At 41.1% G+C, this 15,806-nt stretch overlaps 1 protein-coding gene across 1 annotated transcript in view; it reads right to left on the bottom strand.

The window, feature by feature from the left end:
* Window positions 1–9,701, bottom strand: part of arid3a (AT-rich interactive domain 3A) — an 18,166-nt gene extending 8,465 nt beyond the window's left edge. The window contains exons 1-2 of the mRNA XM_030784944.1: window positions 9,373–9,701; window positions 8,871–9,153 (exon numbers count right to left, since the gene is read on the bottom strand). Coding sequence (XP_030640804.1) covers window positions 8,871–9,153; window positions 9,373–9,701 — 612 coding nt within the window. The remainder of the gene's footprint in view (window positions 1–8,870; window positions 9,154–9,372) is intronic.
* Between the last annotated feature and the right edge of the window lie 6,105 nt (window positions 9,702–15,806).

Below are 15,806 nucleotides of genomic sequence, written 5' to 3'. Positions count from 1 at the left end.
GAGAACAATATCTGAATTATTTTCAGCTTCTCTATCACATTTTTGGGTTTTATATAGAGATATATATATATATATATATATATATATATATATAGCTTGGTTTGTGGTAATGTTGGAAAGCATATTACATTACTCTATTCATTTAGTTATCTATTTCATGTAGAATAAGGTGCACGAATGCTGTGTAACTACACACGGGACTTCCTGTCACACATTTCTTAAATGTTGTTCAGTTACACTGTAATCCTAGTAACCACAGAGGTTACAGGAAATCCTTCAAATTATACTCCAGTTTGAAGTCACACAACAATGCTACATGCGTGTGTGTGCGTGTGCGTGTGCGTGTGTGTGTAAGCTATAGGTATCAAAACCCTCTTGATACCAAAACTACAACCTTTTGTCACCTGTCTGTTACAGGAGAGGGGGGTTGAGGGGAGGAGGAGGAGGAAGGGGGAGGTTGGCTGGCTACAGCGAAAGTGGGGGAAGGGCTATTCACACCAGGCAGTTTCATTACGTGGGTTTGTGGAGAGACAGTCAGTAAATATGAGCTACTGATTGTGAGCAAGAGTAGAGAAGCAGAAAGCAGAAGTCACATGACCCTGCACTGGCCATAGAACCCCCCCCCCCCGCTTACCCCCTTACTGTGTCTTAGATCACGGCAAATACCAACAGACACAAAGTCATTCTGTGTGATCGCCTCAGTCCAGTGCTTTTTGCATGCTGAGACGAGTGGTGTCTTTTTAGGCTAACAATGCCTCCATCCACAGGGCATGACCGGTTACTGAACGCTTTGATGACCGTGAAAATGATGTAAACCATACACCACGGTTGTCTCAGACACTAGTGCCAAACCAGACTGAACCGTTGAGGAAGATTCCATTTTCCAAAGAAAACAACAACCAACAGAATTTCTGGTTCAAGACCGGCATCTTATCCCCCTTGCAGAGTTCGAGACACCCTGGAACATTTGTCAAGGTGCATTATAGACGTCTTGACATTTCATGCTGTCCTAAAGCCCTTTGGGGGGGGGGGGGGGGGGGTGAGCTACATTATGGGAAAACATAATGTATGCCTTTTTTATTTTCTATTGATAATGAAAAGTATACTTCCCTTTCTGGTACTGAAGTTGTATTGAAGCATTTAAAGACTGAGAAGTCAAAAGGAAAACACATTGTAAAAGCACACCTGCAGATGACCGAACAACCGAACACCGAAAAACAAATTTCATTTCAGTCTCTGAAACCTGAAACTCTGATCTTTTTTTCCCATCAAAATTAGTGGCACACTAACCAAAAGGGGACTAACATTTGCCCCCTTTTCATTCATTTGTTCTGTATCTATCTGTCTTTCCCACACTAACCACACATAATTCTTCGTGTGTGGGTGTACGTACTCGTTGCACGCTCGGGATGACAAGCACGCATGTTTTAAAACAGTGGTTGCGCAGAGTATCATATTCAGTAAGATCAGTGAAGCGAAGCAGTCTGCCTTTCAGAAGAGAGAACAGAGAACAAAAACAGGAGAACAGCTTTACATTTCATCTTTTTTGTTTCTTGAATTACACAGAATGAAAAACATAATAGGCTGTCGGGAGATTTGTGAATTTGCACCTTCCGTTGATCCTTGATGTAATATGGTTGTGAAATGCGAAAAGGAGGGAGGGGGGAATTTATGAGTGATAAAAATACTACTAAAACCGAGACAGTGATGACTACTGTGAAACTGTGTTCTGTTTGCCTTGAAAGAGAACCATTTCCATAAATCACACTTAACTGAGATTCGACAGAAACGGTTAACGCTCCAAGGGTATTTGCATGAAACAAAAACCGATTCGTTAACGCAGTGACTTCGTGTACATCATGAGATTAAATTCTACGTTAAGCACACAACTTCATTCTTCATTTTTCAACTCAAACCCTCTGAGGAAACTTAAAATTAAATATTTCTTCTGCACCAGCATTACGAATTTTGATTCAAGAGCCTGGCGATCACATAGCCTACCAAAGTGAATCGCGCGTATTCATGCCTCGGTTGAAACAAAATGCGCTTTTTCACTCTATCTACAGGCCTGGAGTTCCCAGCATTGACATAAAGAATATCTGTGTTTTCAGAGAGCAGGGGTTGACGGGACTACGAAACTAGTGCAGTACACACTCTGCAAAGTGACAGACGTTTGTCTCGTCTTGTAACAGTGAGTAAGGACACTGTATAAGCATTCATGATTATGGATCTTCGCTCATTCTCCTTCTAATGTCTAACAGCAACGCAGCACTGACCCGGTGCTGCAGTCGTGCCTGCCTCTCCCGACAATGTCACTCTGCCTCCAGTGTCTTGTGTTTCAGTTTCTGCTCCCTGTGTGTGTCCAAATCAATAAATGGACGACTGAGCGTTTAACCTTCTGACCCCTGATTTGTTGACTTCTTGTCAGCTGACCTCTCCCGTGTTGTCCTGTTTAAATAAGAACTGGCGGAGTGGGGGCCGGAGGCAGAAAGCAGCTCTCAAGCGAGCTACTATCCATCAGCGGAAACACACAGCTGTCTGTCCATCTCTGAGGGACACGGACAAAAACAATGCTGCAGGTCGCGTGCTTTGCTCATGCTGCTTTCAAACGCATTTTTAACTGAAAACCGAACGTTTCTTCACCCTGCTAAAGATTCAACCACAATTACACGCATCTTTCAAAACAACGTGTTAGAGGAAAACATTGGGCTATTTCTAAACCTTAAGCGGTTATAATAACAGGAAGCAATCTACTTCCAGTCATCACCAGGAAGCCTGAAAGTCTGTCCAAATGGTTATTTTGTTTACTTAGAATCACCATCTGATGTTTTCTGTCATTAACTGTGGTCCCTTGGCTAAAATGCAATGTTGTAAGAGTTTATGTCCTTATTCGGGCAACAGTTTAACGTTGTAATTTTCGAAAAATATAATGAGCTGACTTTTCCGAAAAGATGAGTTTATTGTCGTCAATCATATTGCGTGAATGCTGTAAATTGTCATGGCAGTGATAATTATTCGATTGTCTTTCATCCTATGCGATTGTTGCATTCAAACAATTGCTAGTTTTCAAAATGGTTGACGCAACTCTTTAAACTAAACAATTAGGCAGGATTGGGCTTATCCTATACAATCCTATTCAATTTCAACAATAAAGTCCACTCATGAAGAGAAAATCATTCACGTAAAAGAATGGTCGATTTACAGGTAATGCACTGGATTCTAGTACATTCTCATAAGTGACTGAAACCGAAAACGAAGAAGTGATTTCACGTCAAAAACGTACGGATCTCATACAAAGCTAATGATTCAGCAAATCACTCTGTGTATGTGAGAACCGCGACAAAGAGAAGATTCTGCAGAAGAAAAGTAATGTGAAAGGTAATACCACACACCCGGTACGCAGCTAGAGAGGCATAGAGAGGTAGAGAGAGAGAGAGAGTGTGTGTGTGTGTGTTGGCCTAAGTCTTTATGCAATCTTTGTTTACATTCCTGCAGCTACTCAGTTCTGCTCCATATTGAGCGTTTCAATTCCCAATTCCCACAATCCCTCTGTGTGTCTCTGACATCAGCGAGTGTTGGACGTCCTCCAAACTGTCTGCCTCAGAGCCCAGAGCGTAACTCTTACCGCACTATGGCTCGGGTCTGGCTTCTGTTCAAAGCATGACTCCCTCAAGCCCTTCCTCCGTCATTCCCTTGCCACTTCCACTTCGCCCTCCACCCTACACGACCAGATTTACGGATCCTTCCACACCACTTTTCTTACGGTTTTTTTCTTTCTTTCTTTCTTTCTTTCTTTCTTTCTTTTTTTTTTTACCCATGTTTCTGTAAGGCACACGCTTCAATTAACTCTTTCATAACCCATCTAAGGCAGCATCAAAGCCACAACTTTATAAGCTGTAACTAATGCTTTAAATGGGTTAGATCGGACAGTAAAATAAAGACTGCCGCTGTGCGTTACATTCAAACACGTTATCAGTGACCATCAGCATTCTTGTCATTCCAGCTTCAATCGATATAAACGTAGGCAGTAAAGCGCGTGATAAGCATTATACAAGAAAGTGTGACGCCAGACCAGACAAATCACAAATGAAACCAAAAGTATGTATATTAAAAAAAAAATCAGCATTTAGTTGAAAGTTGACCTTTCTACATATACGGAAACAGAAGCAAAGGTTAAATGTCGCTATCTTAATATCATTCTTCAAACTGACCATACCAGTCATATAGAGAATTCTCAGACATGGTGTCTGCGTTGATTGTTTTGATATAATGTGGGCAACTTGTTTCTAAAATGGTTTCTGAATGCTTGTCAAGCTAGTCTGCAGAAGAAACGTGACAAGGTTTGTAGGTCTAACCCTGCTAGCTGTAATTCACACACAATGTAATATTTGGTTGTGACATTTTTGTTTCCTTCAGCTGAATATAATTCTCTCTCTCTCTCTCTCTCTCTCCTTCTCTCTCTCTCTCTCTCTCTCTCTCTCTCTCTCTCTCTCTGAGGCTTCCCAGTTAATTAGGATTAGTTGAGTGTTAGGCATTTTTGTTGCTGTTTTTTTTTTTGTGTGTGTTCCTTTTTTTGACGGGGGTGGGGAGGAGGGGGGGTATATCCTAAACGATCCACCGATGCCATGATGCCAAACGAACAGTTTTTCGTAAATCAACTATGACTAAAACATTGGCTGACATTTTTTTGGTGTGTCTCCATATTTGCTCCATTCAATCCAATTTAATTACAGTTCTACTGTTTAATTGGTCTTCAGCAGACAAATGAAGTATCCTATCACATTGGTTCAGTGACAGTGCACTGTGGAATTATCTTTACTATCACTGCACTGTGTAACAGTGAGATATGTTGCACATGGGTGTGAGTGAGAGAGTTTTGCAAGAACCAAGTCTGAATTTGAGCGATAAAAATCTCACATCACAGTTTTAAACAACAATATGTGTATTGTATCACCGTCCAAGCTCCTGAGGTCCACTGCTTTACCCAATTTCAACGTTTGCAAATCAATCTTTCATGATAAGTTTTGTTTTTTTTCTGAGGGGAAGTCATCAGCAGAGTGCATAATGAATTTTTAAAGACATGCCTGCTTTACTGCACATATGGGCTCCATTCATCCTGCTGTTTGCATTTCCAATACAGATGAAACATCAAAGAGCATTTCTGCTTTTCTTTATACTCAGGAAGTTTGGGTAATGGTAGCGTTAGCATGTTACATACAAAAACCCCGTTGACAAGATCCTCCTTTTTTTTTTTTTTTTTTTTGGCTTGCACAAGTCCTTGCGTTTTATTGTTTTCGCTGATCAAGAGTCTTATTTTTTTTTTGTTGGTTTGTTTGTTTGTTTTTAAGTCAACAGGTTAAAAAAGAAATAAATTTGGTGCATTTGAGCTAATTATGTTTTCTCAGAAATTGGTACCGCTCACAGATTCCGTTTTTTGCTACTTAGTACAAGATACAAAACAATTAAGAACCAAAGAGCATTTGTGGAAAGCGCTGTCTTATTGGTTCATGTGTTTCGGGAGTTTTAGGGTTAAGCAATTTTGGTTTAGTTTTTGGTTTCGCTTATTCAAACATACTAGCATATTTTATTATTCCAGTTAATACACAGAGCTGTATTTTAATTTTTTAATCTACCACTTCTCTATTTGCTACTAAAAAAAAGGAAAAAAAAAAAAAGAAAAAAAAAGGTTAATCTGTGCCAAACAACTGTGTGTTAGGGTTTCAGCCAGAACAAAACCACAAAATTGACACAGGAAAATCAGTTCCAACTTGTTTGAATGATTAGCCTCTGTCATATTTTGATATCCAGCAATTAATCTCTTTTTTTTTCCACTTGGCCTCATACATTTGTGGCATGGCCAGATAGTTCTATCGCAAGCGCCTGGCAACACGCCTTTCGGAGTGATTAATTAATAACCACATTATAATTAGAAACATGTTGGGAGTGTCCACCGCCCTTATTTAGGTAAACATCTCCACGTAACAGAAGAGGGGGAGTCTTAGAGTTGGTCTTAGAAACTTTTGCCCCAGTCTTGGCGGCAATCTCTCACCTGAAAGTGGAAATATTTAAGCAGGGCCTGTGTTGTTTGGTTTTTTTTTTTTTTCCAGTTTGGAAGAGCTCCAACTGGCTTAGACTGATAAAGACACGCTGCTTTACTGCAGGGGCTTCTCATCCAGAATGGACAGATTATCACTCTCCTTCAGGCGCATTCCAATCGCCTCCTCCCACCTGCCCAAAAATACACCGCTCCGTCTTAACCCTCTCCTCTCCACAGACACACACACACACGCACGAGCACACACACACACACACACACAGACACACACACACACGCACAGACACACACACACACACGCACACGCACGCACACACGCACACACACACACACACACACAGTTTCTCAATACATTGTTTAATGTTCACCCAACCTTCAACTCTGTGTGTGTGTGTGCGTGTGTGTGTGCGTGTAAAAAAAAAAAGCTATGCATGAGAGCTGTGCATTACTGTATTTGGTAAAGTTTGTGTGGGTTTAAGAGTGGGTTATTACTAAATGTTATGTAATCAGCCCTGCTCTACCGCAGGACTGGGTAACATTATCTTAACGGACAAGGTGCTGGTAGTCTTGATTATATAACGGCCACCAATATTCATGTTTTTTTTTTTTTTCCCCTGCTGCCTCCATGATACCAGTTCCCTCTGTGACCAAATGTTCTACAAAACACTTTTCTATTTATTTGAATCAAGCAAGAACATTTTTTAATGTTTTAGTATTCTTAGTATTCTTTTTAGTATTCTTCACAGTTTTTTCATGTTTATATTATTTACCTCAAATGTCACGTGATAACACCAAATTTAAGTCTGCACAAAAGAGATTCTCAATAAAAGTTTTATATATATATATATACTGCTAAGAATAATGAACCTAGCAAACTGTAACAGCTCAAACATGAATTAAAGCTTCTACGGTTGTCTATTAATTTTTTAATTCTACTGAAGTGTACGTAAGCTAGGACAGACAGGCACAATGAGATTGCTATCCCTTATTCAAGTGAGCTTAGGCCAGTGGGATCTGAAAAGCAAACATTTAACAGAGAAACAAAAGGAACCATAATACCCTATAAAACCGATTCAACATCACACGCAAATTATGACGTGGATATGAAATAGCCCTGTAAAAAAGCCAAAACAAAACAAAACAAAACAAAAAAACCCTACACGGTAGCCTATAGCATGCCAGTCTCTTCTCCTCAAAGCATAAAACGATTAACAAACAAGCAAACAAACAAACAAAAAAACATGCACATTCTTATCCTAAGATTACAGCCATCTAAGTTTTAAAAATCAGTAATGGACGTAAATTCTCCTATTTTATCCATTAAAGGTTTCATGTGAGGGTTTTAACTACACTCCTGCTGGTATTTCAACTCTAATAAGCCAAGACAATAATGACACTATCAAAGAGTCACCCCCCCCCCACCCCCACCCCCTGTTCCCATTCCTGGCCCCTACCCAGTTAAACAGCAGGAGAAATCTCACCAGGCTACAGACAGCCGTTTTAAAAACAAATGTAATTTGAAAGGTTTCTTTATATTCCTCAAATCGAGTGTAAAATTAAGAGATTAAAGTTATATAAAGGGCTCATTATAAAAATGTATACTTACTGTAATTATACTAAATCAATCTGATCATTAATCTAATACAGATCACATTAAATCGATGTGTTGTTTGAAAGTTACGCAGGCCGGATTTGATTATTCGCAGGCGGTATGAAATATCAGACGGCCTCTACCCTTTCTGAAGAAATACTAAAAAAAAAAAAAAAAAGAGAGAGAGAGAGAGAGAGAACTATTTGATTACACGTTCTTGTACTGGCATTACTAAACAGGTCTGACCAGTGCAGAACCGAAGGCTGTGTATAAATAGCCACATGGGTCAACATGCCTGCCGGGCGTTTTCTGCTTGTGTTTGTAGTTCTGCTAGTTGGAACTCGGCTAATCTGCCGCATTCAAATTCATTCACCATTTTAAATCTACAGAACGAATTGATGAATAGTTGGGAATCCAGCCAAAAAGTCGCAGTGTATGCAAAACAATGCCGGCAGACTCGGCGTTAACGAGTTTCACGTCTGCGTCGTGTCACAGCAGACACAAAGCCGGTTGACTGCATTTCTGTTATCTGCGGAACGGAAGCGGCTCCAAGGAAATTAGTTGGAAAAAATACTGGTCCGTGTCATTTTGTTAAAGAAAAAGGTACACGGTGACATAAGGGATGAACCCTGAGCGCAATGATATTCTTAAACTGTGAAGATGACATCTGAGGAAAACAGAAGAGACAGTCTCCCCTAAGTTGTATTTCCATACCCATCTGTTGTGCTTGAGTGATCTCTGGTATCGTATGTGCATAAGTGCATTAGATTACATATCTAAAGTGCAACCGCTGCTTATAGTAACTTCCCTGTTTCATATAAATTATGGCATTGGCCCAGCTCACTGTAGATCACCTGGCTGATCTAAAGCTCTAGAACTTCCCACACTAGATCACCCATCAATCTAAAGTTCTGGTCCGGCTCACTCTGGTCTGGCCCCCAGTGGGTCACGTACCTAAATGACGTTTTGTTCTGGTTTACAGCAGACCAAGTACTGTACCTAACTTAAAGTACCGGTCTGACTCACAGCAAATCAACTACCCAATCTAAAGTACTCGTCTAGATGGCAGATCACCTACCCAATCCAAAATACTGGTCTAGGCCATGGTAGAGTATCCACCTAATCTAAATTTCTGGTACGGCCCATGGCATATCTGCTGACTAATCTACAGTTCTGGTTCAGTCTACAGTAGACTGAATAATCTTAAGCTCCATAGCTGCTAACCTGTCGGAACTGCTCCTCGTAGGTCCAGTCTGCATGGTCCTGAGCTGCCAATTGGCTGTGAGAACTGTGCGTGGGGAGGGGCGACGGGCGGGGCTCGGCGGCCACACCCGGCCGCGCCTTCAGTAGCTGTGAGTGGGGATGAAGCTGACGGTGAGGAAGCAGGAGAATGCCTCGGTTCGGCGCCACGACCTCTCGGCCCGACATCAGACCTTCATCGCCCAGGTCGTCGTCGTAATCCTCCTCCATCTCACCTTCGAAGTCTTCCTCGTCCCATTTCTGCTTTCTGCGGAGCAGAGACACATGTTGACGCTGTCACACTCAGCAACTCAGCAGATACAATGACACCTTCAGCGCCACTTATCTTATTCTAAAAGCAGGCCAGGGTTTGGTTTGCTGTGAGTTTAAGCAGTTGGGTTACTAATTAGAGATATGCTGTAACATCGGTTAATGACACTATAATAAAACATCTGAAATTTCATTAGCATACGCCGGGCCCACTCACATTTGCTCCTCTTCCTCGGAGCCCATCATATCCTTATAGGGCTCCTCTCCTTCTTCTTCGTCTTCTTCGTCATCCTCCTCTTCCTCTCCCGCGCTGCTGCGTTCCGACATGGGGCTGTCCGTGCTCTTCTGGAGACCCGCTGCCACCGCGCGCATGGCTGCCAGCGCCGCCATCTGAGAATGCTCGGTGTCGGAGGCGGGGCTCCTGAGCTCGTCTCCAGGGGAGGCCCCGCCCACCTGAGACTGCGCCGCCTCCTGCTGCTGCTGCTCCATCAGCAGCTTGGCCCTCTGCTGTCTGTGCAAGTTCTCCATCACTGCCTGAAGCTTCATCTCCAGGACAAAGCCGCCTCCCTCTCCTCCCTGACGTGAAGCACCAATCAGGCCAGAGAGAAGCTCTCGTCTGCCTGATCCTTAAGGGGCGGGACTTCTTCTCTGATTTCGAGCGGCTTGTGGCGTTCTCTTTACTTCCCCAGTATGTTACACAGGGGTATACAACACACGAAGCCTCCTTCAAGGTAGCGAGCCGCAGCACTAGAACGTTCTTCTCTTTCAGGTTATGTCAATCTCGTCACGGAGGAGCCGTTCCTCTCACACGGAATGCAAGCCTCTCTCAGATCCTGCAGAAGAACAGGGACACAGCCAGTTAGCATCCAGGTCAAAACTCAATAATGTTCCGCTTGCGCATTGTTAAGAGAAAAATTGCGTTTTAAACTTCTGGATGTCATAAAACCCACAGGTCAATATTACTACTGGGGCAAAAAGAAAAAAGAAAAAAAAAAAACGCTCATAAATATTTAAGTCAGTTGATGACATAAACATGTCTCTGAATTGCTGACAACGTTCATGTGAAGCTTATAACAGTCATAAATCCAGAATACTCCCATGCCATAAAGCTCTGAGGAAGAACCCCTAAGGTGAGGGATATGTCTTCTCTAGTTTCCAATCAGATTGTGTAATTACGGACATAAAAAACATGTGTCATGATCATTCCACTGCAATAGCTGTAAAAGCAACGCAAAAGGTTACCAAAAATGAGAGCAGACCGGTGTGAGGGGGTTACATCACCACCGGCGATGGCCTTTTCAATGCACTGACCTTCTCTTTTCTCTTCTCTTTTTCTTTTCTTTTTGTTTGAGAAGATTCTCTCGTGTAGCGCACGGTGCGCATTCCTGACAAACTTTAATCGTACAAGCACATCTCTTACACATTCTAGCGCATTCTGAGATGCGATCTACGGCCAGTGGGCACTTAGGAAGATGTTGTTCCTGAAGGAATTGGGGGTGGGGGTGTGGACGAGCGTGCCCTGAGACCAGGCACTAAGCTGAAAGATGAAAGGTTACAGGTTAATGCTACTCTCCTACTGGCACAGTGATCGGGGAAGGGGCGGGGGGGGGGGGGGGGGATGTTTAAGATTGCAAGGTCTGAACAAACAAGACAGGAGATAAGTAGGGCGCTAAGGGTCTAATTCCACACAGATAAACAGACACACTCTGGCACACTCACAAACATTCATGTTTTGTCTCTTTGCTCCTCATCGGGGGGGCATGATCAAGCGCACCACAGACTCTGCTGTCTGGACACCCTGATAGTGGTGAACAGGTCACATGCAAAGTCATTCATTCTTATCAACAACACAGAGAACTAAGAGTATCAAAAGTATTGTCCAGACGTATGAATTATGTAAACAGTACATTTATCATGAAATGCGTTAATCAAAAGACTACACAAAGCGTGTGAACCTCCTCCCATTAAGTTCATTGTTGAGTGTTTGTTAAGGATTGTTCAGGGGTATCTGGACGACGTGAAGCGTGCCTGAAAAGTGGAGGAAAAAAAAAAAAAAAAAAGGAGAAAGAAAGAAAGAAAAAAAAAAAAAACACTCCTCATTTCCGTTTTCCCCTCTCCAAGGACAGGATATGACATCAGAGATACTCTACACAGTTTCAAAGGCCTACCTGCATAACATGTTTGTAGTTATGGTAAGATTGTGAGAAGATAGCTTTCAGTCACAAACCACCAAAAAAAAAAAAAAAGAAAGAAAAGACACACACACACACACACCTACAGAGTAGAGTAAAACTACTACAAAACTGATCAACGTCATTCACACCCAGAAAACGCAGCACACAACTCAAGTGGCGTTGGCATTATGCCACTACGCTAAATCACATATGAATTATGGATGGGCAAAAATACTATTCGATATTCGCTAAGAACTATTCGACCGTTCTTCAAAGATTGCCAGAGGTTTGCACTGTGCGACAGAGTATTAGGGCCACATTGAGGAAAATAAATTCTGAGAGTTTTTCGAGAATAAGGTCGTTACAAGAGTAAAGTTGTGAAATTACGAGAATTACGTCGTCATTTCACGAGACAAAAAGTCACAATAGTACGAGCATAAAGTCGTAATTTTTACGAGGGAAAAAGTCGTAATAGGCTATTATGAGAATAAAGTCGTAATTTTAGGCTACGTGTTATTTTAGAGGGATACTACGAGAAGAGCATGGAGCATCTTGTGCAATTATACTATAGTATAGGTTTCACAAATAACAAAATATATAATCTTTTGGCACATCAGCACCACATTATCATAAGTGCCAGGACTTTGAAACTGTGACTGTGTATTTCGTTATTTGTGAAACCCCTACTGAAGCTTCACAAGATGCGTTACTTTCTGGCGGTAGTAACGCGTTTCTTACTAACAGGCGCCGGTAATAACAAGGGAAATATATTTTTTAAGACAGTAGTCGCATAAACTATCTGATTCTTTTTTTTCATTTAACAACAATTCGAAAATTCGAAAATCATGACCCATCTCTAGTACGAACCTTCTATGTTCCTGATAGCATTATCTGCAATGGAGAATAACACTGCTCCTATTCAGTGCATTATTCAAAGATCATAACATACTTGAGTCATGCACTTCTCTCCGGGCTGTCTGTCGTCTAAGAGAACCAAATCTGATTGCATGTTCAACAATGTGTGTAAATCTTCAATACATCTTATTCAGGAGAACTCCTTATTTCTTACACACACACACACACACACACACACAAATCGTTCTCTCATATCTTGTGTGGACAAGTCAGATCATTCCAATGATGCCTAGACTGTGCTGTCAGAGCAAAAAAAAAAGGAAAATCCAGCTTGAATGACACAGTAAAATGAATTCCAGCACACAAATATTAACTCTCTTTGTATGAATGACACAATTCATGGCCGAATCAGGGGCTCATGGTTTTATGCGGAACTGAGCCATTTCGCATTATGAAATAAACAATTGTGTGTATTGACACAAACCTCAAACTAAAACCTAGAGTTTCTTTAACTGGCTTTTTACACATCCTGAAGTCTTTATCTGAGCAGTGAATTATACTCCATTGGTTTTATGGCTTGCCTTAGCCCTATTTCAAAGGGCTGCACAACACTCATAAAACAATAAGGCCTTTAGAGGAGAAATAGGTTTGCCTGGAGTGCGTAATGTCTAATCGAACTTCTTTTGTCTAAATTTAACCCCCTAGAGTAGTGATGGCCAACTTTTAAACTTGTCGACCAATCAGAAGCTGAGTTGGCAGAATAATTACCCAAATAAAAATCCTATCTAGTGTTAGAAACTAACAGCAAAGGTTACGACTGAATTCAGTTGAGAGACACATTCTGGCTGTACTCTCCACTTTAATTTTATATTGCCAAAAGTTACAAAGAGGTTTGTACGATACTGCAAGGCCGAAAGAACTTTTTTTTTTCTTTAATCTTTTCAAAGTTTATGGTCTAAACGAGTGGAAACATGAGAGCCATAAACTGGATTAACTTGTTTGTGATGTGTGGGGGACGTTAAACTATGCCTTGTATTACAATCAAATACCAGGTTTATCTGTCAAAGGGACAATATGTACATTATCTCCTCAGACAAAATGTTCCGAAAGAATGACTGACAAATCAAGTACCAGTTTCGTCCTAATTTGCATATATACATACAATGCACTACTTTTTAAAAAAAAAAAATAAAAATGCTGTGTGATAATATTAAACAAATTTAACAAATGGATGACTCCCTAAGTATGCTTTGCTTTTTTTTTTTTTTTAATTTAATTCAGCTCTTTCCCACTAAAAATCCATATTCAAATAATTTTGATAGAAAAAAAAAAAACAAGAAATGTTTATGTAAATAGTAATGATGCAAAATGTTCACTTTAGTTTCACACAGGGGCCCGGGGTCCTCTTTCAGAAGGATGTAGAGCAGAACAGTAAGAAAGAGAGACAGAGAAAGAGTGAGAAAGTGAGAAAGGGAAAGAGAAGGAAAGAGAGCAAAGAAGGAGACACGTCAGGATCAGCTGGAGGGGATTCCCACATGGCGCAGCCCCAAATGAAATCATCAGAGAAAAGACTGTTTTCTTTTTTTTCCCCCCTCTCTCTCTCTCTCTCTCTCTCTCCTTCCCCTCTGCTTTTTGGCAGCAGTATATGTGAATTGTGCTGGTGCCAGACAAGTCTTTTAATATGTGGCTTTTGGCATAGGAACAGCTGAAAACTAGCCAACTAGTTCAACCTTCCCTCAGAGGAAAACAGTGGGAGTCCTGTTCTGGGGGCAGATCCACACCTCCATGTGCTCTAAGAACGCTTAATCTGGGAAATATTTCCAGTGCTACTGAATGAAGTGCAGGCCAACAATTTAACAACTGTCCAAAGACCACAAAGTATTTTTGAGTCTTGCAGGTGGGTTGCAGCACATGGAGCAAACTTTTATATGAGCTATAAAACAATAAAAAAAAATCAAGTCTGGTCTTGTTTTAAAATAGGTTATCATGTACAAGTCTGAGCAGTGATAATATCAGGAATTGGTCTCACAAACAAACAGCTCAGGAAATACTTTCAGGAGGAAATATTTTCCGGGTGATTGTGTGTATGAATCCGAAACCTTAAGTCACCATTCAAAAAAGAACAAAAAAAAAAACCGCAATGTAAAGGAACCTGACGCTGTCATATCGTGCCTAATACCAAAGTATCCTGAAACCTGTTTTACTGCATAGGAGGAAGAGCTAACAACATTTTTAAAACAGAAATTAGTCAGAGGAGCAAAGGATTTTGGTTCATTTTACTGAGAATGCTGTAATCTTCCTCTCAAACAACATAACCTCCAGCTAGCTTACTTTTTCAACACTAATATCTCAAACTTTATGACGCATGCTTGGGCGTTTACTAATTCAATATGAAAGAAACCTGGTTCTCTGCAGAAGCTGCTTTTTAAGCAATACAGTATTTTCAAGTGTAGAAAACTGGGGTACTTTATTAGACAGCTCAGTTTGACATCTGAATGCATTCCAAACATTACAACAAGGGCAGCAGTGACAGAAGCCCTGCTCTAACAAGGCATGTTATTCATTAGGTAGCCTTCATTATGCAAAAAGCCAGCTCTGCGCGGCCTCTGGCATGATTGCTGGCCATACGTTTCTAATCCACTGAGATCCAATCGCAGGCCAAATCCTCGGTTTACACAGAGGCCCAAGTCCACGCAAACAAGGAGGATATACCAGTTAATAGTACCTCACATAGGGAGAATTTTCATATTCATATAACGCCGTATGGTTAAACAGTCAAAACACATAGCTATCGTAGCAAATCAAAAAGAATGGCTCCCCCCGACTGAAACACAGTTCTGAACAAGTCAGCTTCATACGTACAAATCTATAACAGATCTTGCTTCATATCTGCGAATGTATTTTATGTCTTTCCACAGATACCACTTACTATTTTATAATGTTCGTGTCTCACTTACAGGATGTCTGGCTGTCTTAACACAGCTCTCAGGCTGGACCGTAACATGTTTCTTTCTATGTTTAACATATCAGACACAGGAGTGTACACAAACACAGGTTTAAAGCACGTTAACTTTACTCGCGTTACTAACGTTACTCGCCTACATGTACACGTTAATGCTGTCCGACACAAGAGTACACACGAATAGTCATTACCCACTTTACAACAGCGCTATAGCAAAGGTGGCCTAAAAAAAACGGAACAATAACATGTTGCTGTAACATATGCAAGAGAACCACAGTGCCCCACGCACGTGCGCAGGCGTGGACCCAGGCGCTGTGGATTCTATTATTCTCAAAATGTAGTGAGCCTAAATAATGGGAATTCAGCAAGTTGAAGTTGGACGAACAATAGCTTTCGTGTAATTACAAAACATGTTTTAGCAGGCTTACGAGGAAAGTGTAGGCCAGCTAATTAGTAAGTAAAAAAAACATATCTGGACAAAGTGCCTCACAAATTAATCCTATCTGGAGACACATTCGCTTCATACAATTTACAGTAGCAATATGTATTTTCAATTATGCCTAAGCGTAATGTGAAATAGTGATAAATAATAGTCGGTCCTAGATAAAGCGCGAGATAACGACACAACCACCAGTCAAGCTTGCTGATTTGAATGTGATC

This window comes from Chanos chanos, chromosome 9, assembly GCF_902362185.1.
Source record: "Chanos chanos chromosome 9, fChaCha1.1, whole genome shotgun sequence".
NCBI lineage: Eukaryota > Metazoa > Chordata > Actinopteri > Gonorynchiformes > Chanidae > Chanos > Chanos chanos.
Note: the sequence above shows the minus strand (reverse complement) of the source record. Positions and strands in the feature narration are given on the sequence as shown.